This window comes from Emydura macquarii, unplaced genomic scaffold (assembly GCF_026122565.2).
Source record: "Emydura macquarii macquarii isolate MOO-44397 ecotype Brisbane River unplaced genomic scaffold, CSIRO-AGI_Emac_v2 contig_2994, whole genome shotgun sequence".
NCBI classification, from domain to species: domain Eukaryota; kingdom Metazoa; phylum Chordata; order Testudines; family Chelidae; genus Emydura; species Emydura macquarii.
In genome coordinates this window covers 1,135,548-1,157,901 of record NW_027133131.1, presented here as the reverse complement: position 1 = coordinate 1,157,901, position 22,354 = coordinate 1,135,548, and the positions used below count along the sequence as shown (strand labels likewise).

Genomic DNA, 22,354 nt, shown 5'->3' with positions numbered 1-22,354 from the left:
CCAGGTGTGCCTCTGTGTGTACGCACACGTCTGTGTTGCTGGCTGTGTGTGTCTGCGTGTGTGTGCACCCGTGTGTGTTTTTGTCTGTGTGTCTCGCTGGCTTGGTGTGTGTGTTGACAGTTGTGTGTGTACACACGCCTCGGTTGCTGGCTGTGTGTGTGTGTGTGTGTGTGTGTGTGTGTGTGTACACGTATGTTGCTGACTTTGGGTGTGTCTGTGTGCGTGCATACACGTGTTACTGGCACAGGGGGTGTGTATATACGTGTGTGTGTGTGTGTACGTGTGTGTGTCGCTGGCTCTGTGTGTGTGTACACGTGTGCGCGCGCGCGCGTGCGCGCCTCCCCCCAGTGAAAATATCCAGCGGCCCCCGCATCGCACCGCAGCTGGGGGGGCGCAAAGGCAAAAGGGCCCCTGCGCCTTTAAGGCCGCCTGGCTGGAGAGGCGAGCCCCGCGCGGAGCGCAGCGCAGCGCAGCGCAGCGCACGGAGCCGGGCGCGGGGCGAGCCGAGCCGAGCCGAGCCGGGCCGGTGGATCCGGGCTAGAGGGCGTTTACCCCGCACGGCACGGCAGGGCCCGGCCGGCCCGGCCCAGGAGCGCCATGGAGCCAGGCTCGGTCAACAACTAGCCGGGGCCGGGGCCGGAGCCGGAGCCTGCGGGGCCGGGGCGCTGCCTGGCTCCCCGCGGGGAGCGGGCTCGGCCGGGGAGGCGACGCGGCGGCGGCGCAGGGACTGGAGGTGAGCGGCGGGGCTGGTGCTTTGCTGGGGGGCCGGGCGCGGGGCTCCCGGGGGGGGGGAACGCCCCGGCCCCGGCGGGCGGCGGCGCGGGCCGTGCTGTCTGGAGGCGGCAGGGGCGCTGGCGGGGCCCGGGCGCGGGGTAGGAGCCAGGCGAGCCCGGGGCCCGCGGGGGGGCGCGGCGGGCCGGGCGGTGCGACCCGGCGGGGGGCCCCCGGGGGATCCGCGCCCCCGGGGAAGTTGGCAGGAGCTCTCCAGCCGGGCCCCGGAGAGCCCGCCGCGGGGGGAGGGGGCCCCTCGCCGCGCCCCTCGCCCCGGGGTTAATCTCGGGGGGGGGCAGCACGGGGCAAACGGGCTGCTGTCCTCCCATGGGGCGGGGGCTCCCCGGACTGGTCACGGGGCCTGCGGGGGAGGCAGCGGGTCTGTAGCGCGGGTTGGGGTGACCGGGGATGGCGGGGGGGGACCAGGCGCCTGGATAAAGCCAAGCCCCGAATGTTGGGCCTGTCTCTCTAAAATCGGGCGGTGGGGTCACCCTGGCCCCCCAGCGAGGGGGGGTTAAGTTCTGCCCTTCACGCTGGGATCCATCCGCTGTTCTGAGCCAGCAGGTCCCTTCCCTGGTGGGAGACCCGTCCCGTCCCGTCCTGTCCCGAGGGGTGCTGGTGAGGAGCCACAGGTGCTCAGTGGGTGGCGCAGACACCCCCCCCCCCATTGCACTGTGGAAGGTGGTGACTGGGCTGAGGCATATGTCCAAGGTCGTGGCCTCTAAGGCTCCTCTGCCCTGGGAGTCGGGGCTTTAACCCCCCATGTCCTGGCCAGAGTCCAGCTCAAAGCCATTCTGCTTCCCTAAAACCCCTCTGCGGGTTGTAGCCCACTTCCTGTCCTGGGGTGTTGTATGGCTGCTAATCAGAATATCAGATACCACTTCTCAGCCCAGAGGTGGCTGCCTCTTGGTGCTGGATGAAGGCGCACTGTGAGATGCTCTGAGCACTCCGGCTGGAAGGGTATGTTGGGGGCAGGGAGCTATTCCCCGGGGGTGGGGTCGTGGCCGTGGCCCCGCAGTAACGGGGAGAGATGTCATGGCGCTGATGCTGGCTCCTGGGATGTAGATAAGGGCCGTGTAGGAGGAGACGGAATAACTCTCCAAAGAGGCTGGAGCTAAACGGAGCGGGGCTTGGCGGCCATTCAAGACAAATAGAGTTTGAAAGCAGAAGATTATCTGAGTTTTGTTTCATGTTGAGTTACTCAGGCTGGGCTGGGGGGAGGGGTCGGGGGGGGGGGGGGAACCACAATAAAGGCCTGGAGCGGCCCTGTCACACACAGGGCAAGTTCCCAGCAGCCCTGGGAATTGCATGCGGGAGAACATAAGGACGGCCAGGCTGGGTCATGCCAAGGGTCCGTCTAGCCCAGCGTCCTGCCTTCCCGCAGGGGCCAGCGCCAGGTGCGTCAGGGGGAATGAACAGTGCAGGTGACCCTGGAGTGACCCAGCCCGTCAGCCATGGCTGGGACAGCAGGGGCCGCGCGTCAGGGTTGAGGGGCAGGGGCCTGTGGCGTGACGTGGGCTGCGTTGCCTGGAGCCCCCATTCCTCAGCTGCAGGATCCATTAGAAAAGTGAAATGAAGGCGCCGTTTCCTGGGGCGGCCCTGACGGGGCCAGGTTCTGAGCAGGCTCCTCTGCATGGCTGGAGCTGCGGCTCGTCCTCTCGTGGTCGCCAGGTCCCCTCGAGCCGCCTGTTCTTGGTCTCGTTCTCTGCCCACCTCAGTGGGGTGCAGTGGGGGGAGGCAGCTCTTGCTCCGTTTACTGGATGCTGTCATTGTTCACCCCCAAAGGATTCCAGGGGGTTACTCACGGGGACCCCTCGCCCGGTGTTGAGATCCAGCTGCCTCTGGGATGGAGCCTGGGGGCTTTTCAACAGCCGCACAGTGTGTGTGTGTGTGTGTGTGTGTGTGTGTGTGTGTGTGTGTGTGTGGGTGTGTGTGTGTGTGTGTGTGTGTGTGTGTGTGTGTGTGTGTGTGTGTGTGTGTGTGTGTGTGTGTGTGTGTGTGTGTGTGTGTGTGTGTGTGTGTGTGTGTGTGTTGTCGTCCTCCGCCAGCACTGAGCCATGGGGATCGCTATGCTGTGTCCCGGCCCTGGGCTGGGTGTCTGGCCTGGTAATGAACAGCTGTCGGGGCCCAGAGGGTAACGGGGCTGTGGCTGCTCTGGGGAGTTGGGGTGTCTGTCTGTCTGTCTCTGCTGGTGGCACTGGGGGGTTGGCTGTTTGCTCCAGGAGGGTGAGGCTGGGGTGGTCCCTTGGCTGGCTTACCAAGTTTACCTGTTGCCCTCTCCTGCCTCCTCTGTTTTCAGGTGCCTGGCCCAGCTGGACGCGAGGTGGAGCCAGGTCACCGGGCCAGGCCATTGCCCTCCTGCCGGCTTGCTGGGTTAAATGCCGGCTCATCCTGTCCCAGCCCCGTGCTCCCGGCTCACAGCAGCCACCCAGGTGAGTTTTCCTGGGAGGTTAATTTCAGGGGATCCCCCCAGACCGCTGGGTGTGGGGGAAAGCAGGGCATGTAGGAGCCCCTCCGTGCCAGCCAAGTGTCCACCTGGGGGTCTCCCTGCACCCCCCGTGTGCACTGGGCCTTGGAGTCTCCGAGCAACTCATTGATGCTCCCTCTCCTCACGCCCCCTGCCTGGTCCCCCAGCCCCTGGTGCCCACCTCTGCCATATCCCCAGTACTGGCATCTCCGGCGCCCCCTCAGCACTGATGCCTCACCTCTGCCTCCCGACCCCTGGGTGCCCCTCATGTGCCCCACATGTGCCCCGCACTCCATGGCGCTAATGCCCCCCCCTTGGTGCCCGCAGCATGTCGTGGTTTAGTGGCATCCTGGTGCCCAAGGTGGACGAGCGGAAGACGGCATGGGGGGAGCGCAATGGCAAGAAAGGCCAGCGCCCGCGCTCCGCGCTCTGCGGCCCGCGCTACATGAGCTGCCTGCAGGATCCCGACCTGGAGCGGGGGGCCCACCCGCGGGCCGGCCTGGGCCTGCACTGCTCCTGGCAGGAGGACCACTACAGCAAGAAGGGCCCCGCCGGGGGCGCCGGCGACCTGGGGCTGAAGTCGGTGGACCTGGGCTTTGAGGACGGTGAGGCCAAGGGGCCGAAGGCCGCGGCGGAGGAGGGGGCGGCCAGGGCCGGGGCGCGGCTGTCGGCCGGCGAGTGCTGGCAGCGCCTGCTGCAGGTCTTCCGCTCCAAGCGCTTCCAGTCGGCCAAGCTGGAGCGGCTCTACCAGCGCTACTTCTTCCAGATGAACCAGAGCAGCCTGACGGTGCTGATGGGGGTGCTGGTGCTGGTCTGCGGCGTGATGCTGCTCTTCCACTGCGCCCCCGGCGCCCCCCGGGTGGCCTACGCCGCCGCGCTGGCCGTGGCCACCGCCCTCTTCCTGGTGCTGATGGTGCTGTGCAGCCGCAGCGCCTTCCCGCAGGACTCCATGTGGGTGGTGAGCTACCTGGTGCTGGCCGTGCTGGCCGGGGTGCAGGCCCTGGGCGCCCTCATGGCCTCGCCGCGCAGCGCCTCCGAGGGCGTCTGGTGGAGCGTCTTCTTCATCTACATCACCTACACCCTGCTGCCCGTCCGCATGCGGGCCGCCGTGGGGGCCGGCGCCCTGCTCTCCGCCCTGCACCTGCTCATCTCCTGGCACCTCAACGCCGCCGACCCCTTCCTCTGGAAGCAGGTAGGGGGGTGGGACCCTGCTGTGGCGGGGGGGGATGCTGCTCCCACCCTCGGTTTGGCAGGTGGTTTCCATGGCAACGTAGGGATGGAGGGGCAGCTTCCCGTTAGACTCACGTCTTTCTGGAGAGGGATGCGGGGCCCCCGCTGGGGAGCGAGGTGGGGTGGGGGGAGCCTGTGGGGGAGGGATGGGGGGTGTAAGTATGGGGCCCTGGAGTGGAGCTGCCTCTCTCCCCCCGTGCTGCCCTTTGAGCCCATCTTCCCACACTCCGCCCCCTTCTCAGTGGGGAGCGGAGCTCAGGAGTGGGGGGGCTGGGTGTGTGCTGGGGGGGTTCTCTCTTCCCATGGCCGCCTGGTGTTCCCCAGAGATGTTCCTCGCCCCAGCGACACCCCCCAGCCCCCCAGGTGGCGGCGACAGGGGATCTGTCTGGCCCCAGAGCACCTGCTCCGGGAGGTCGCCCAGCCCAGCCGAGTCGGCCTCTTGTTCTGCTCCCGTCATGTGGCGGGGAGTTTCACAGGCCGCGGCACTCTTCAAAATCTCTCCCGTCTACATTTTAACTCTGGAGTTTAGTTTAATTCCCAGCAGTCGGGCGCCACCTTCTGCCCCCCTTAAACACTTCCCCCTGCCCCCTTCCTCCCCGAGTGCTGCCTGCTGCTGCCCCCTTCCCCTGGGGCGGGGGGTGAATAGGACCATCCCTTGTGTCTCGTCTCTGGGGGGGGGGGGGGGGGGGGCGGTGCACAAAGCCCTCTGTTGTGGGCCGGGGGCTTTCTCGGGGGGTTGTGTGTGCTAGACAAAGCCCTCTATTGTGGGGCTGGGAGGAGACCGTCTGTGGCAGGATGGGATGGGGCGGGGGGGGGGATGAGGCCCTCTAGGGCAAAGGGGACAGGATGTTGGGGTGGGGGGGTGTTTCAGTCCTGCCGCCCCTCCCCCCTGCCCGAAGGGACCACAGAGCCCAGAATACAACTAACTGGGCGGGGGGCAGTGAATGATGGAGGCGGGTGGGGGGGGTGTCACTGAGCAGCACCCGGCAAAGGAGACGGCAGACGCTGCCCGGAGGGACTCTGCACCGGAGCAGGGACCAGCGCTGCCCCCCCCCCCCCCCCCAAGCCCTCAAGCTGCCCCCTCCGGGCCTGGGGGATGGCCCGCGCCCGGGCAGGCTGACGAAGGGACCCATGGTCGCCTGGGCTGCGGACGGGGGGATGTGGGGGCAGTGCAGCTGGAGGGCCCAGAAGAGGGGCCGGTGCCTGGCGGCAGGTCTCCCCCTCGCTGAGGGCACTGTGTGTGTGTGTGGGGGGGGGGGGATGCCAGCCGGTGTCCCCAGCAGGCTGTGACCCAAGGGGGGGTACAGGCAGATCTGCCAGGGCCTCTTCCTCCGTGGGCGGTTGGGGACCCCGATCTGGGACACGAGGGAGGGGTGGGGTAGGGTGGGGTGAAGCGGGGGCGTGTGTGGACGCCTGGAAGGGGCTGGGGGGCTCTCATGGCAAGCTCTGGAGGGCTGGGACAGAGAGGTATGTGGCCGGCTGGGGAGGGAGCTGCGGACCCCATCCTGTCCCCAAGGGGGGGCCGGGTTGTGGGGCTCGTTGCCCCCTTCGCACCATCTGCCCAGGCCAGGCGGTTTGCACTGGGGCGTTGTGGTGCCGCCTCGTTGCTGACACGGGCTGCTCCCCCAGCTACCCATAATCCCGCAGGGCGGCCGCCATGTGCAGACACCCCCCCCCCAACCCTCCCCTCCAAAAATCTGGAGCCCTGCAGTAAAACATGGCCAGACGTGGGGAGAGGTGGGGGGGGGGGCGATCCTCTTAAAGGGCCAGCGCCCGCAGGTCCCTGCCCGGGGAACAGCCCTGTACCCTGGGGGTCCCTCCCCCCCTCCGTGGTGGGCCAGGATTCCCGCATCGCTCCTTCATGTCCCCCCGATCCAAGACCCTGGCGACGGCTGGAGTTGCCCCTGAGTGGGGGGCAGGGTGCTGCGGGGTGTAGATTGGGGAGGGGGCAGAGCAGCTTCCCCTCCCCACGGCTCTGGGGTCGCGCGTCGGCGGCTGGTGCGGATGGCCCATGACGTGGCGAGTGCCCTGCACGTGCATGTGCAGTGGGCGGGCCCCTCGTTCGAGCGCCTTGTGGGGGTGGGGTCAGGGCGCTGCTTGCCCCCCCAATCCCTGCACTCCTGGTGCTGCCCTGTCCCCAGCCCGGTGCTCCCGCGGGCTGTGCCAGGGGGCTGCGGCAGTGGGCGCGGGGTCGGGGTGGAGGCAGCAGGGGGTGGGGAGGGGCTGAGGCGGATGGACAGGCTTGGCAGGCCCCTCGTCTCACCCCCCCCTCGTTCTGACCCGGCCGCGTGGGGGAAGGCGACAGGCCCTGGGCCCGCTGGGAAGCTGGGGCTGGGTGTGGTGGGCAGCCGTGTTCAGTGTGCTGCTGGCTCCTGGGCCAGGGCTGGGTCCTTCAGCTGGAATTCAGGGGCGTGGGGCGGGTGGGGGGGGCAGAGGGGCTCCGGCTCTCTCCTGCAGGCCCACTGGGAGACCCGGACTCCTGGGTTCCTTTCGCGGCTCTGCTAGGTGGCCTGGCTTGAGTCCCTCCCTGCTCTGTGCTTCAGGGTATGTCCACACGGCCCCTGAGTCTCAGCGCCGGGGGGGCTAAACCTAGCCGGGTAGGTGTTCCCTGGAGGCCGGGCACGGGGACCCTCCCCCCTCGCAGGGTTTGCCCTGCACGGCTGCTGCTCGACTGTGTGGACCCGGCCCCGTCCGTGCCTCAGTCTCCCCAGGAGGGGCAGGTGCGGCTGACCCCCCCTCATGGGAATGGGGCAGTTCAGAGCTCTGAGCGCAGGGTGCCTGGGAACGGTTGGGGCCCTGGGGTGCCCCGGAGCTGCACCCACCCGAGCCCAGCCTGCCCCTGGCATGGCTGTACCGCGAGGCTCCCACGGCCCTCTGGAGTCCATGCAGCCGCAGATCGGGGGGCCGAGGGGGGGGCTGGTTCTCCTCATCTCCCCTGCCCGGTGTGACGGCTGCCCTGGTGGGGGGGGGAGCGGGGAGGGGCACTGCAGAGCCCCCGGGGACCTGTCTGGCCCGCTCCCAGAGCCGGCTTGCTGCCCCCCCTTCTCTGGGGAGGAGGCAGGTGTGGGGGGCTGGGGGACACTGGACGCCCTGCATCTAGCCCATCAACGGCCTCCAGAGCAAAGTGCTGCCGGCTGGGGGGGAGCCTGAGTCCTGCAGCTCTGAGCCCGGGCTGTGGGGGGTGGGACGTGGGGCGGGCAATGTGGTTTAGACCCACTGAGCCCTGAGCTGATGGTCCGTCCCCCCCCCCCGCCATCCGTGGCCGGGCCTGGCGCTCATCTGGACGGGATGTGATAGCGCTGAGCCTGCACCGCCCGGCTATAAATAGACCTGGCGGGGGGCCCTGGGGGGGAGGGGGGCTGGGAGAGCCATGGTGAACGTGCAGCTCCTGCTAAATTCCTCTCCCCCCCAGCCCCCCGCGCAGCTTCCTCTGGCTTCCGAAGCGGCCTGGCAAGCCTGTGCTGAGTGCTCCCCGCCCCTCCCTGCTGGGAATAACGGGGGGGGGCCTCGGGCCAGGCCTGTGGTGCCTGAGGGCAGAGAAGGGCAGGAGATGTAGGGGGGACGGCTCCCCCCACTGACCGCACACCCGTGTCCTGGGGACGGCTGGCGGGATGCAGGCGGCAGTGGGGGGAGGGACGTTGTGGGGTACCCCCAGCCAACCCCAGCTTTGCCTCCCGCAGCCCGGGGTGGGGGGAGGAGCTGAGTGGAGCTCTGCTGGATGGGGCTGTGCCCCACCTCGGGGGGGGGGACGGGACGGGACGTCTCTGGAGGGCGAGTGCGGGGGGGAGCGCCTGTGTCAGGGAGCGGAAGGGGCAGCACGGACCCTTCCGCTAGTACAGGGAACTGCTGCAAGGAAGCTCCCAGCGAGGGGGTGCGGGGGACTTGAGGGGGGTGCTCGCCCTGATGTCAGAATATGGGGTTATAGGGAGCCCCCTCCCCCATCTTGCCTCACTAAGGGGCGCTGAGCCCCTGATCTCTGGGAATCACCCCCCAAAACTGCCCCCTGCTGCCCCCCTCTGTGCCAAGCTGCCCCCCCAGGCTGATGGGGGGTTGTGGGTGCTGTGTGCTCTTTGAGGGTGCCGTGGGTCTGGTGTTTGAGGGGGGAGGGGTGGCTGGCTGGGTTGGGGTGTCGCGACTGACCTCCCTCCCCCTCTTGACCCCAGCTCAGTGCCAACACCCTGATCTTCCTCTGCACCAACATCATCGGGGTCTGCACCCACTACCCGGCCGAGGTGTCCCAGCGCCAGGCCTTCCAGGAGACCCGCGGCTACATCCAGGCCCGGCTGCACCTGCAGCGGGAGAACCGGCAGCAGGTGGGGCGGGGCGGGGGCTGCCCCGGGCTGTGCTTGGGAGGGGTCGGGGGGGGGTTGGCGTCGGGGTCCCTCACCTCGTGCTGGGGTGCGTGCCCAGGGAGCGGTCGTGGTCCCGCTCTGCTCGGCCCAGGGGAGGCCCCGCTGGAGTCCTGGTCCGGTCCCGGGCGCTGCGCCGTGGGGGGATAGATGGGGAGAGGTCAGAGGAGCGAGGAAAGGTGCAGACGGGGCCGTGTCCTGGGCAGGGGCCGGCAGGGCTGCCGGGGGCCGGGTCGGTCGTTCTCCATGACCCCTGGAGGCAGGACGAGTCATGGCCTGAATGTATCTCCGGGGGATGTAGGGGGTGTGGGGCCGGGGGGGCCCTGTTGCTGGAGGGTTTCAGGGCTGGGGGCTGGGCTGCACGATCTCGGCCCCACGCTGCTGGGCGTGGAAGGCGGGTCCGTGGCGCGGGGGCGGCTGTGAGGGGTGCAGGTGGGGGTGTCGGTGACGGGGTGCGCTTTGGGTGCAGGAGCGCCTCCTGCTGTCGGTGCTGCCCCAGCACGTCGCCATGGAGATGAAGGAGGACATCAACACCAAGACGGAGGACATGATGTTCCACAAGATCTACATCCAGAAGCACGACAACGTCAGGTCTGGGGCAGGGCGGGGTGGGGGGGGGCCCTCTGCACCCCTGGGCAGCCGCAAGAGCAGCTGGGCCGCTAGGGCCAAATGCACGTGGGGGGGGCTCTGTAGGGCTCTGTGGGGCGGGAGCGTGGGGCAGGCAGAGCTTGGGGAGCAGCCCCTGGGCATGGCGGGGCGGGGCCTGCCCTGGAGAATGCTTGGCTGAGGTGGTGGGCATTGGGGTGCCGCAGGGGGTGCAGGGATTTGGGGGTCTGAGCAGCTGGGGCTGCATCTCCACTCACTCCCCCCTCCCCCGCAGCATCCTGTTCGCAGACATCGAGGGCTTCACCGGCCTGGCTTCCCAGTGCACGGCCCAGGAGCTGGTGATGACGCTCAACGAGCTCTTCGCGCGCTTTGACAAGCTGGCGTCGGTGAGTCCCGGCGCGCCGGGGGCGCTGCGCGGGGGCTGGCAGGACGTGGGGGGTGGGGCAGGCAGTGGGCTGGCTGGGTGTGGATGCGGGGGGGGCAGGAGGGAGCAGCGTGTGAGGGTGGCGGGTGGGGGCTGCCCGTGGGGTCCCCTCCCCCCTGAGCCCCCTCTGCCCCTCCCCCAGGAGAATCACTGTCTGCGGATCAAGATCCTCGGCGACTGCTATTACTGCGTGTCCGGGCTGCCGGAGGCGCGGGGCGACCACGCTCACTGCTGCGTGGAGATGGGGGTCGACATGATCGAGGCCATCTCGTGAGTTGGGGGCAGCCCGGGGCCTGTCTGGAACTGCCCAGCGGCGTGCGGCTCCCATCATCACACCCGCGTGCGCTGCGTGCACAGATTGGGCACACGCGGGTGCGGCGCACGTTGGGTGCTCGCCATAGGTGCAGGGCACGCTTGGTGTACATGCAGCGTGTGCGGTGCCCCCGCTTCGTCCGTCGGTGCGTACACACTACACCCAAGCCACCAGCTCCCGCCGGGCGCTCGCTCTCTGCTCTCACGAGCACAGTGCCCTGCCCCCCCGGCCGTGCTGCTCACAAGGGGACCTGCTGCACCTTTGCTCACAGGCTCCGGGCCGTAAATGCACCAGTGCCTGACGGTTCACGCCACCTGCCCCGGACACACCCTGTGTCTCGCCAGCCTGGCGTGTGCGTCTCCACCGTGAGCAGCTCGCCCCGAGGCGGCGCCGCGCCGGCCTGACGCTCTCTGTGCCCCCAGGCTGGTGCGCGAGGTGACGGGGGTGAACGTGAACATGCGGGTGGGCATCCACAGCGGGCGCGTGCACTGCGGCGTCCTGGGCCTGCGCAAGTGGCAGTTCGACGTCTGGTCCAACGACGTGACCTTGGCCAATCACATGGAAGCCGGAGGCAAAGCCGGGTGAGTGGGGGAGGCTCAGCAGCGGGAGCTCCCGCCCCGACGGGGGTCCCCAGAAGGTGGGGTCCCTGCACGGGGGTTGCATTGGGTGGGAAGGGGCACGGGGGGAGGGGGGGGTGCTTGACTCTGTCTCAGCGTGCTGCCCCCCTCCCCGCCCCCAGGAGGATCCACATCACGTGGGCGACGCTGCAGTACCTGAACGGGGACTACGAGGTGGAGCCAGGCCACGGGGGCGAGCGCAACGCCTACCTCAAGGAGCACAACATCGAGACCTTCCTCATCGTGGGCTGCAGCCAGAAGCGGGTGAGTCTGGAGGGCGGCCGGGCCGGGGCTGGGAGGGGGCGGGGGGCTGCCTCGCTGGCGGCCGGGGCAGGGCTGGTTCTGGGGGGTGCTGGTGGCTGTGCCCTCACCCCGGCTCTCCCCCTGCAGAAGGAGGAGAAGGCCATCCTGGCCAAGCTGCAGCGGGCACGGGCCAACTCCACGGAGGGGCTGGTGCCGCGCTGGGTGCCCGACCGGTCCTTCTCCCGCACCAAGGACTCCAAGGCCTTCCGGCAGATGGTGAGTGGGGGGGAAGGAGCCTGGGCCTGGCTTTGAGTGGCCCACCTGCTGGCTGGGGGGGGGTCTCATAGCTCTGCAGATGGGGGTTCCCCTAACCAAAGTGGGGCGTGGATGGCGGGAGGGACAGAGTGTGCCCACACCCCCGGCTGAAATCCCCTGAGCTCCCCGGCATTGGACCCCCTGGAGCTGAGCTCCTGGCCCTGTCCAGCGCTCAGCCGGCCGGGAGACCCATGGCTCTCCCATGCCCGGTGGGGAGGGGGAGCTGCCCCCACCCATCAATCTCAGCTGCAGGCCAGCAATGTGCCCCCCTCCCTGCTCCTCCCCATTGCCCCAGGGGTTGAATGGGGTTTGCGCTGCCCCTGTGCCCGCTGGGATGCGGGGGGGGGGAGGGGGACGGCTGTGTGTTGTCGTGGCGGCTCCTGGGGTTGGTTGCTACGGGGTTGCTTGTGCGCATGGTTGCCCCGGGGCAGTGTGTCGTCATGACGCCAGGCGCTGAGGCGCGGCTGGGCTGTGGCACGGCCCCAGGTGCCAGCGCACAGTCTGCTGCCGTTGCCCGGCCGGTTGCTTTGGCGTGGTGTGTTGGCCTGGAGCCGGTTGCTACGGCGCAGCTCCTCCGCGGTTGCCATGGAATGGCTCGCTGTCGGCCTGGAGCTGGTTGCCACGGTGCAGCTGATTGGCACAGCGTGGTTGCTATGGCCCAGTCTCTCTGGGCAGTGCCAGTTGCCGGGGCACAGCGGGATGGGCTTGCACCGCTGGTTGCTATGGCGCTGGGCCTGCCCCAGCCTGGCTCCCAGGTGGGCAGCGGTGGGGCCATGCCTGGGGGGCTGTAGCTGGTGCCTCCATGGGGAATCTCCCAGCCCTGCCGGTCTGGGAGCAGGAGCTCCTCGGTCCCTGGCAGTGCTGAATGGGGGACAGTGACCCCCAAGGCTGCTGTGCCCCCCCAGGGGGGAGGGGTGACTCCCTGAATCTCCCCTGATGCCCGCTCTCCCGTCTGTCTCTGCAGGGCATTGATGACGCCAGCAAAGACAAGTAAGTGTGCGAGGTCCTCTCAGCCCGGGCTCCAGGAACTGCCCGCTGTGGATGGCTCCTGGGCTGGGGCACGGCCCTCGCTCCATGCCGGGGGGCCGCTGTCCGGGAGGGGGGGGGGATCCCGGGCCCTGCAAACTGCAGCACAGGATCTGAAAGGGGGGGCAGCGGGGCTAGGGCTCGTGGGGGGGAAAAGGGGCAGCATGCGGGGCTCGGCATCTGGTGCGAAGGGGGGTGGGGAGGCCCCCTTGATCAACTCCCCCCCCCGGCCCCGCAGCCGCAGTGTGCAGGAGGCCCTGAACCCCGAGGACGAGGTGGACGAGTTCCTGGGCCGCGCCATCGACGCCCGCAGCATCGACCAGCTGCGCAAGGATCACGTCAAGAAATTCCTGCTGACCTTCCAGACGCCGGAGCTGGAGAAGAAGGTACCGGGCCCCTCGCCCCCCATCCTGCCCCACGTGGGGGGCTGCTCTCTCCTGCCTCGGCCCTGGCCCTCCAACCTCCCCTGCTCTCCCCATCCTCTCTGCTCGCTCCCCCCTGCACTCTCTGTCTCCGCCTGCCCCTCCTCAGCCCCACAGGAGGGCTCAGCCAGACACCCCCCGCAGCACAGCTGTCCTCTCCCCACAGTACTCCAAGAAGGTGGACGATCGCTTTGGGGGCTACGTGGCCTGCACGCTGCTCGTCTTCTGCTTCATCTGCTTCATCCAGATTGTGATGTTCCCACGGTGAGTCCGGCCCTGCCACAGCGCTGGCGGCCCACCCCCTGCCCTCCCGCGGAGCTGGCGGCCCAGCTGTGGGTCCCAGTGCAGGCTGCGGCATCTCCACCCCGCCCATCTTGGTCCTGCTCTGCAGCCCAGGGAGCCCGGGGCCAGAGGCTGGCGGGAGGCTCACGGTGCCCTTCTCCCCGCAGCTCCCCACTGATGCTCGGGGTCTACGTCAGCATCTTCGTCATCCTGCTCAACATCCTGCTTCTCTGCGCTGTCTATTCCTGCCTCAGCGTGAGTGTCTGCGCTGGGCGTGCAGGCGCGTGCCCCACAGCTCCGTCAGGCTGCTCCCTGCACCCGTGTCCCCGGCGAGCACAAGGAGCTCCCTGCAGGCCGAGCCCGCGGACAAAGCCGCCCCGTGGCGCTGGTGCTGGGCGGCCCTGTCCTGCTGGGGAGGTCAGGGCATGTGGGGAGGTGGGGCCTCTTGCCCCAGACTGATGTGCGAGGCCAGACGGGGCATGTCGGGGAGGGGGTGGGGCTGTGGTGCGAGGCCAGGACCCCTTTCTCAGCCCTCTTTCTCCCCCCCCCCCCCCCCCAGCTGTTCCCTGCAGCCCTGCAGCGGGTCTCCCGGAAGATCATCCACTCCCGCACCCACAGCACCGTCATCGCCGTCTTCACCATCCTCCTCGTCTTCATCTCGGCCTTTGTCAACATGGTACAGCCCTGCGGGGAGGGTGAGGGGGCTGGCGCCGAGTGGGAGCCGGGGGGGACATGACCCACTTCTCCGTGTCCCGGGGGGGGAATGGCCGAGATGGGGCACCCCAGCCACCTTCCGAGGCAACACCCCAAGAGGCCTGCCCCTTGGCCCTGGGGTGCTGCCTTCCACGCCCCCCTCGGGGAGGAGGGGTGCTGGGGTCACAGCGTCCCCCTGCCCGCCGCTGTCCCCGTCACCTGCTCCGGTCTCTCCGCAGTTTGCCTGCAGCCACGTGCCCCTGCGGGACTGCGCTGCCCGTGCCCTCAACGTCACCCCCGAGGCCGTGGGGCCTTGCCAGCTCCGCGCCCTCAACTACTCGCTGGATTCAGACCTGCCTCCTTGCCATGGGGACACCCCAGCCTGCAACTTCCCCGAGGTGAGCCCCCCCCCCCCCCCCCCCGCGCGAGCACGGGGCGCGGCTGGGAGGGACAGGCATTGATGGAGGCGGGGAAGGCCTGGGAGGGGCAGGGGGAGTGTTCTTCCTCCCCACTGCTTTTATGCAGCATGCCAGTGCGCCGCTCTGGGGCATGGAGAAGCCCTGTGTGACGGCTCTGGGGGGGTACGGACCCCGGGCAGGGCGCCCTCGGGCTGTCGAGCAGGGCCTGGGGAGGGAGGCGTCTCCCAGCGTATGTAGACACTGCAACATAAGCCCAGGATTCCAACTCAGCCTCCAGCCTAACCCCCCCCCCTTCTGTCCACACACGGAAATCGCGCTAGTCAGCACCCCAGGGCCCCCCAGGGGTGGAGGGTCTGAGCCTGAGCCAAGCTGGGGGCCATGGTTCAAGCCCTGTTGCTCTGCAGTGTAGACGCAGCCCCACTGGGCCGGTGCCGCGGGAGTGTCCCGTAGCCCAACTTCCTTTGTCCGTTGAGAGTCGCATTTCCCGCCCGCACCATGGCCGATGTGCGAGGGGCCAGGCTGTGGGACGGCACCGGGACGTCTGGGATCGGGCGGGTGGACCCTGGGGCCGCATCGCGCCGTGTAGATATTGGTGCCCCAGGCGCGGGCCCAGGGTTCAGCCATTCCTAACCTGGGGTTACAAACCAGTGTAGACGCGCAAGCCTCAAGTGACCAAAGCCAGGGGCTGCCCCCTGGAGTCCCAGTGGCCCTGGGCTCGCCCAGCAACATGGCCAGGCCCCTGCGCCCTGACAGCTCTCTCTTGCCTCCCGCCCAGTACTTTAACTACAGCATCGTGCTGAGCCTGCTGGCCTGCTCCGTCTTCCTGCAGATCAGCAGCATCGGGAAGCTGGGGCTCATGCTGGCCATCGAGACCCTCTACCTGGCGCTGGTGGAGGGGCCCGAGGTGACGCTCTTCGACAACTACGACCTGCAGGTCGTGGCCAATGCCCTGTGAGTGCCTGATGCTCCTGGGCCCCGCCCCCCCGGCCAGGGCTCTGCCCCCAGACCCGGCCAAGGGCTGAGGCTCCACCCCCAGAGCCCCCCGTGGTATTTCTCAGTTACCCAGGGCTGAGAGACACCTGCCCCCGTGCGAGGGAGATGTGCTTGTGTGTATCAGGTGCCAGCTCCCCGCACCCCCAGCCTGTCTCCCCCAGCCCTCGCTATGCCTTGCTGGTTAACGGCACGTGTCCCGCAGCCCCTTCCAAGTGTTCCCTGCCCTGTAACGTCCACCCCCTTCTCCACTGGACGCGCAGAAATAGCAGGGCGGCTGCCCTCAGAGGAACGCCACGCGCCAGTCGGGTGATTCTGCTCTGGATCGGCCCCTCGGTGAACGTCCCGCCCTGAGATCTGGTTATCCAGAGCTCAAGAGGGAGGAGAATGGAAAGCCGAGGGTCCAGTTCAAACAGACCAGAGCCCCCGTCCTGGCCGCTAGCTTCCCCTGCGCCCACCTCATCCCAAATGTCCATTGCGCCGTTTCAGGCAGGTCCCGTGTTCAGGAATGCAGGCACACTGCCCGATTACGGCCTAGGTGCAGGTTCGAGGGGTATCTGTCCCGCAAAATCCCCAGAGTACGATCACCCCCGGCTTATTCCCCGGCGTGCTGCCTCCCCGATTCCCTGTTTAGGGCGTAAATGACTCTCCCTTGTGTGAACTTACAGAGATTAATTCACACCGAGACAGAGCTGGGTGAGCAAACATCTTTCCTCGGGCAGAAAACCTGTTTGTCCACTCTGCCTCGATCCGGACGTTCACACGCACTGTCAGTGTAGGTGCCTAGCGCCCGCACAGCGCCTGCACGTACGTGTCACAAGGGCAGTCACAGCCGGCATGACCCTGCCTTCCATGGAACGGCTCATGTGAGCTGTTCTGTGGTGAGTCAGAACGTCCATCCCGGGATAGGATATTTGTGCGACCCCTTGCCAATGGCAGGGATTTGGGGTCTCACACGCCCCCAACCCCGAGAGGACCTGGGCTCTGACCCCCCCAGACAGGCCGTCCGGACACCCCCCGAAGGCCAGGGCTCTCCTTTCTGTCAATGCAGCCAAGGGCCCAGCCAGAATCCCAGTGGTACCTTGTCCCTGTCCCACACTGGGCCCTGCCCCTCTGCCGCTGGGGGTGCTGGACTGTGCCCCCCACCCAGACGTGGGGTTGTGGTGCTCAGGTCCTGCCCCCTCCGCTGTCTGTAACCGCTCTCCCTTCTCTTTGCTAGGCCCAACGAGACCCAGTGGGACCAAGGATGGTGAGTGGGGGGGCTGGCACAAGGGGCCCTGGGGCTGGGGGGGGATTCTGGGGTGCCCCAGGCCGTTGCTGCAGTGTCAGCAGGCCTCTGGCTGGGGGGAGCGAGCGCTCTGGAGATCCCCTCCCCAGCCTGCTGTGCCCCATGGTCTCTCTGCCTCCCGCTCGGGAATGTGGGTGCTCGGGGGTCCCCGGAGCCTTGCTGCAGCCTGACTTCCCCCTTCCCCCATGCCCCCAGCGTGGCAGAGGGGAAGGTGGCACTGAAATACATGACTCCCGTGATCCTGGCCGTCTTCGCCCTGGCGCTGTATCTGCACGCCCAGCAGGTGGAGTCCACGGCGCGACTCGACTTCCTCTGGAAGCTGCAGGTAGGGAGGGGCCGGGGTCCTCGGGGGACCGGGAGGGGTGGCATCCCCGGATGGGGAGAGGGTGGGAGAAGGAGCCGGGGGCAGAGCGTCCCTTGGGTGGGGGGTCTGCCGCTCACAACATGGAGGGACGTCTCTGCGATGAGGGGGGCCGTGTGTCCTGAAGGCTGGCCCGTGCCCTCATGTCGCACGCTTGCAGGATCCTCTGCTTCCCATCCCTCCCCCTGCTGCCACTCTTGCACATGCATGTGCATGCCCCGCTCCGTGCTCGTTGGAGGACGAGAGCTGCGTGTGACCTGGCCGCAAGGGGCAGCTCCCGAACCTCCCTCGGGGCAGAGCCGCGGGGCGGGACTGGGTTTGGGGTGGGCCCTGACGCTGGCGCCCCACGCAGGCCACGGGGGAGAAGGAGGAGATGGAGGAGCTCCAGGCCTACAACCGGCGCCTGCTGCACAACATCCTGCCCAAGGACGTGGCCGCGCACTTCCTGGCGCGCGAGCGGTGCAACGACGAGCTGTACTACCAGTCCTGCGAGTGCGTGGCCGTCATGTTCGCCTCCATCAGCAACTTCTCCGAGTTCTACGTGGAGCTGGAGGCCAACAACGAGGGCGTGGAGTGCCTGCGCCTGCTCAACGAGATCATCGCCGACTTCGACGAGGTGCCAGGGGCGGGCGATGGGGGGGGGAGGGGGCTTCGGGGAGGGCGCGGCCTCCGAGGGCCCTGGCCCCCATGCCGCCCCAGGGGCCACTGGGATGCAGCCCTGAGTATCAGATCCTGGCCCGGGGGGCGAAGGGCCTCATAGCAGCAGATCCCGGTTCGAGGGGTCGCCGGGGTGGCCCCGGTGGTTCCCAGAGCTCAGTCGCGCCCCAGGCGTAGCGCGTCCCCGGCCGAAGCTTCCCGTGGCGGGGAGCGTGGAGAGGCCCCAGGCAAGGCTGTGCAGCGCAGGGGGGCGAGGGGGGACACGCGCATTGCTCCCAGCCCGGCCCCCCCTGTAGCTGCCGCCCCTCCCCGGCCAGATCATCAGCGAGGCGCCGTACCGGCAGCTGGAGAAGATCAAGACCATCGGCAGCACCTACATGGCTGCCTCGGGCCTGAACGACAGCACCTACGACCGGCCGGGCCGCACGCACATCACGGCGCTGGCCGACTACGCCATGCGGCTCATGGAGCAGATGAAGTACATCAACGAGCACTCCTTCAACAACTTCCAGATGAAGATTGGTGAGTGGGGGCGGGGCCGCCGTGCGGGGCCATGGGGGGGGGCGACTCGGAGCACCCCCCTCCTCCATTTCCTCACGGGCCGTTCCTGGGGACTTTGCGCTGGATGCACAAGGGCGTAGGCGTGTCCCGGCAGGCGTGAACGGTCGTGCAAACGCACTCCTTGCACGGCCCTGCGCCCACCACCCCCACGGGCTGCTGGGATTCGGGGTCCACCCCCAACGGGAGACAGACAGGCGGGCTCAGCAGAGCAGCCCCGCGGGCTGGGGCCCTGAGCTCTGACCCTCCGGCTCCCTCTCCCTGCAGGCCTGAACATCGGGCCAGTGGTGGCGGGGGTCATCGGGGCCCGGAAGCCCCAGTACGACATCTGGGGTAACACGGTAAACGTCTCTAGCCGCATGGACAGCACGGGGGTCCCTGACCGCATCCAGGTGAGGACCAGTCCGGACCTCTGGCCTAGAGACCAGCCGCCATCCCGCCGAGGGCCATACGGGCTTCCCGGAGCCACCTGTGTGGCTGAGCTGCTGGGGAGCAGCATCAGGGAACGTTTTCGGGGAAGGGGCGAGTCCTCCAGCCTGCCTGGTGCGGGGCAGACCTCAGCAAGGAGCCTGCTTCCTGGGTCCGCAGAGCCAGCAGCGCCCTCTGCTCGCCTCTGCGAAGGGAGGAAGCCGGTCAGGAGGGGATGGGGCTGACCCCCCCCCACACACACACAGCCCCCCCACACACACATATGCCCCCCCCCCCACACACACACACACACACACGCCCTCACAAATGCTGCTGGGTGAGGGGCAGGCTGAGCGCAGCCCAGGGGAAGGTCTTTCTGGCACCAGGCATCACTGGCGCAGCGTGACACATTCAGCCTCGCCGGCGGGGGCTGGCTCCTCATCCTGTTTTGGGGGAGTAGAGCCCTGAGAGGACGGGCCTGGCCCCAGCTTGCAGAGGCAGAACCCAGGAGTCCTGGCTCCCGGCTGTGCGCTGGACTTCTTCATCCGCTTGGCCTCAGTCCAGGAGGGGGCAGCTGGCTTGGGCAGCTAGTGGGGAGCCCCTGCCCGAGGAAGGGGGGTGCTGAGCCCCCAAACCACAAGGTCCCACGGAGCCCCCTCCCTGCCCGACCTCGGCCCACTGACACCCACGTGTTCCCCCCAAGGTCCCCCAAAGGCCCCAAGGTCACCATCACGGTCAAGTCCTCGCCGAGCAGCCAGGCCCGAGGATCTCGGGGCAGCTGGGGGGCTGGGGGTGTCTCCCCGGGGTCGCCGAGGGCACCGTCCTGCCCATGCCCCACGGGGGCTCCTGGTCTCATGTCTGCCCTCTCCCCCCCCCGTGCCAGGTGACGACTGACCTGTACCAGGTGCTGGCGGCCAAGGGCTACCAGCTGGAATGCCGCGGCGTCATCAAGGTGAAGGGCAAAGGAGAGATGACCACCTACTTCCTGAACGCCGGCCCGCCCCGCAGTTAGCGCCGGGCCCGGCCTGCGGCAGCAGGGACCCAGCGTGCCCCCCGGGCCGGGAAGGGGCAGCCGCCGGGGGGGCCCTGGGCTCGCTGGCCCAGGCTGAGCCGAGCCGCTGGGAACCCGCCCGGCCTCGGCTCCATGCAATTGGTGGGGTTTTGTGAATGGCTCCGAATTCAGACACGAACTGAAGAGGGAAAGGTCCCCCCCGTTGCCCACCGGGGCATTTGCCGCCAGGTCTGGATGGCGGTGGGGGGGAGGTGCCCCCCCGTGGGTGTTGAAGGAACATTTTTTAGAGTGGCCGTTTTATTTATTTATTGACTGACGGACGAGGGGCGCCTGAGAGACGAACCCGCCGCCGCCTGCCATCCACCAAAGAAGAGCGCAGCGGGGGCCCCATGTTGTCTGGGCGCCTGCCCCCCCCGCCAGGAGATAGATCCCTACAGGGCTGTGGGGGGCAGGGGGGTGTCCCCGGGACCCCCCAGCTGTGCTGTGTTGGGGGAGGGGATTTTCAGTGGATGATATTGGAGCCCCCCCAGCTCCCCTTCGCCCTCTCCTGCTCGCTGTGACTCGGCACAGGGCGTGCGGCCGGTGCCAGTGGGAAAAGCCCGGGGAAGGGGGCAGCCCCACTGCATTTCCATGGTAACCTGGCCCCCCTGGCCTGGGTCTCACTGTGAAGTTTGTAATGTACGTGTGTGTGGGGGGTGGGGGGGACGGTTCTCGTTTGCCAAAATTGCCTCCTGTGGCTGGGGGGACAAACGTCTCCTGGGGGGAAGGGGCTGAATGGGGGGTGTGGGGGTCTGTAGGTGCGCTGCTGGCTCTGGAGATGCGGGGGGAGGGGGGAAGCAATTCCTGGGGTGGGTTGTCGCTCTGCGCCAAAGAGGACGTGGGTCTGCTGGGGTTGACGGGCTGCAGCACAGCTGGGCTGAGCCCCCCCTTGCCTTGGACGCCCCTCCCTGCTGTGCCAGCGGGGCCGGGGGGTGCAGGTGTCTGTGCGTTCCTCCTGGAGCAGTGCGCAGGGCCTGCCCGTGTTCCCAGCCCACTGGGGGGGCACTCCCCCCATGGCTTGGGAACCCCAGGGCTGCGTCAGCGTCTGCTGGTTGGGATGTCCCTTCTCCAGCTGCCCCCCCCCCCAGCCTCCCCCACGGGCCAAGCTGCCCATGTGCCAAATTCCCAAGTGCCACCCAGCCCTGCTGGCTCCAGTTCTGTCCCCCCCCCCCTCTCCCCCCTACGGGCGCCTAGACACACGGGCCTGTTATTTAAAGGGGCTTCAGCTGGCTGCTGAGCCAGGCCCCTCCCTGCGCATGGGGGGGGGGGGGGCGCCAGCTGCAGCTGGGAATAGCCCCGTGAGCAGGACCTCAGTGTGTGCCAACAACGCCCGTCTCGCCCCAGTCCCGGATACACAGCTCCCTGCCTCCTGCACACTCGGTACGTGCCCCTAGGAGGGGCGATTTACACCCAGGTCTCCAAGGGAGGGAACTCCCCATGTGAGGAGCCTCCCCCCCCCCCCCCCGTCCCCAGCTTCAGGCCTAGGTGTGTGGGGGCGGCATGTCTCTTCAACTGGATAAGACTTGAGAAATGTAGAGGCTCAGTATTTGCCCACTCCTGGGTCCCCGGCTCCATGGCGCTGAGCCTGGGGGTGCCCACTGGCCCAGTGGGGGGAAGGGGGATCCTTCTGCACAGGGACTGCAGGATGGGGGGGTCCCCCATGGGGTGTGTGGGTCGGGGCCAGTCCCCTCCTGCACCCCAGAGCCTCAGGGAGCAGCTCCCAACTTGCTGGTGTGGGGCGTGAGGGCACGAGGGTGGGGCCAGGTATTTGCAGCCCCCCGCTTTGGCTCCAGTCTCCATGGAAACTGCGGGGCCTTTGGGGCCGGTCCTGGGGCAGCGCAATGGGGCAGCCTGCCTGTGACCCAATGAGTGCCTGGTGGGCGCGGCAGGGCTGGGGTCGTCCACAGGCCTCAGCATGGGAGTGAGCCCCAGGTTAGGAACCAGGGAGAGGGGCTGGTAGCTGCGGGGTGGGGGGCAATGGGGGGGGCAAAGCTTACCTGGGGCTGCTCCCCTTGGGTCAAGAAAAGCAGCTGCAGCCCCCCAGGCCGCCTGGGGCAGCTGATTGGGTACTGGCCAAGCCTCCCCCCATGGTCACCACACAGAGGGGACGGGGTCTAGCCCCAGCATTGCCACACACCCCCTTGCAGTGGGGCAAACCTCCCTGGCCCTTGCCCCCGGCTCTGGAGCAGGGCCGTCCTGGAGGCAGGCACCCAAGGCGCTGAGCCAGGTGGTCGTGCTGCCAGCATATCCTTTGACCCCAGTGCAGCCGTGTCTCCCCCTACTTTGAAGGCTCCCCTCCCCTTGCTTCGGGCCTGCCCAGGCCCAGCCAGGCGTGGCGGGCCCCCTCCAGGGCCGGTTGGTGGTTTGCCCTCCCCGGGGCTGGAACTGCCTGGCTCTTTGGGGCTGGGGCTGTTTTAAATGCAAAAAAAGCAGTGATTTCTGTTTGGGGTTTTTTTAAGCCGTTTTGGGGTGTTTTTATTTCCGTGATTGTGTCTGGGGAGTTTTAATCTGAGGTCGGAGCCGTGCGAGCTCCGTCCGTGTCAAAGCTGGGGGGTCACCACTCCGATTCCTCCCTGAGCTGGCCCTGCTGGAGGGGTGGAGGGGCAGCAAGGTGAGCTTTGGACGGAAGCCCCCGGCCCCCGACAAGAGGGGCTCGCTGTGTCGGTGAGGCGGGGGGAAGGGGACATGGCACGTATTTGGAAATGCAGATTAAAGGTACTTTTTTCTTGTGTGTACATATAAATTATACATAAAACTCACTTTCTATAATAGCTGCTGTATCCTGGGTCCGTCTCCTGTCGCCTGGGGCTGCTGTGCAGTGGGCCGTGTCCCTGCCCTGCTATGGCGCTAGGGGCTGGCTGGCA

The 22,354-nt window shown here is 68.0% G+C and overlaps 1 protein-coding gene across 4 annotated transcripts; it reads left to right on the top strand.

Annotated features, from left to right (window-relative positions):
* The first annotated feature begins 561 nt into the window (after window positions 1-561).
* On the top strand, window positions 562-21,968 carry ADCY6 (adenylate cyclase 6). Of its 4 annotated transcripts, none has more exons than XR_010916519.1 (23): window positions 562-733; window positions 3,071-3,203; window positions 3,566-4,430; window positions 8,632-8,781; window positions 9,287-9,408; window positions 9,698-9,809; window positions 9,990-10,117; window positions 10,583-10,741; window positions 10,900-11,041; window positions 11,168-11,296; window positions 12,300-12,325; window positions 12,600-12,747; window positions 12,950-13,047; window positions 13,233-13,320; window positions 13,625-13,741; window positions 13,998-14,156; window positions 14,953-15,081; window positions 16,387-16,416; window positions 16,651-16,780; window positions 17,169-17,432; window positions 17,791-17,995; window positions 18,299-18,423; window positions 19,323-19,559. XR_010916519.1 is itself a non-coding variant. In XM_067529751.1 (23 exons), the coding sequence occupies exons 3-23, from the start codon at window positions 3,567-3,569 to the stop codon at window positions 19,449-19,451; spliced, it is 3,501 nt and encodes a 1,166-aa protein (XP_067385852.1). In that variant the 5' UTR covers window positions 562-733; window positions 3,071-3,203; window position 3,566; the 3' UTR covers window positions 19,452-21,968. The 4 variants fall into 4 exon arrangements, 3 of the variants coding, with proteins under 3 accessions (XP_067385852.1, XP_067385851.1, XP_067385853.1); XM_067529751.1 differs by having other exon boundaries at window positions 14,953-15,128; window positions 19,323-21,968; XM_067529750.1 differs by lacking the exon at window positions 19,323-19,559 and having other exon boundaries at window positions 14,953-15,128; window positions 18,299-19,301.
* Window positions 21,969-22,354: the final 386 nt, after the last annotated feature.